Source organism: Acanthisitta chloris, unplaced genomic scaffold (assembly GCF_000695815.1).
Source record: "Acanthisitta chloris isolate BGI_N310 unplaced genomic scaffold, ASM69581v1 scaffold38698, whole genome shotgun sequence".
NCBI classification, from domain to species: Eukaryota; Metazoa; Chordata; class Aves; order Passeriformes; family Acanthisittidae; genus Acanthisitta; species Acanthisitta chloris.
In genome coordinates this window covers 1-311 of record NW_008686046.1, presented here as the reverse complement: position 1 = coordinate 311, position 311 = coordinate 1, and the positions used below count along the sequence as shown (strand labels likewise).

Here is a 311-nt window from a genome sequence, read left to right as displayed (position 1 = left end):
GTTTGCTGCTGATCCACCTCCTGGAGTCCTGGGCCAGCAGCAGCAAGAAGGTAGGAACAAGCTGTGGGGTGGGAGATGTCCCTGTGCTGCTGCAGGGTCCCCACACCGGCAGTGTCCCCGTGGGACCCGTGGCAGCTCAGGGGTCTGTGGGGGCTGATGTGGCTCCTGCTGTCCCCGAGGTGTGTCAGTCGCTGCTGGAAACGGTTCGCTCCTTCAAAGTGACCAACGAGGAGTTGGCAGCCAGGGGAGCTGGGGTGGACCAGGACGTGGCTGCGTGTGACACTGCCTGCAAGGTGAGGGCTGGGCTGGAT

The 311-nt window shown here is 64.0% G+C and overlaps 1 protein-coding gene across 1 annotated transcript in view; it reads left to right on the top strand.

Moving 5' to 3' along the window:
• Positions 1–293, top strand: part of TMEM214 (transmembrane protein 214) — a gene marked incomplete at both ends in the record, with an annotated part of 3893 nt that extends 3600 nt beyond the window's left edge. The window contains 2 exons of the mRNA XM_009079965.1: positions 1–50; positions 180–293. Of these exons, the coding sequence (XP_009078213.1) occupies positions 1–50; positions 180–293 (164 nt within the window). The remainder of the gene's footprint in view (positions 51–179) is intronic.
• Between the last annotated feature and the right edge of the window lie 18 nt (positions 294–311).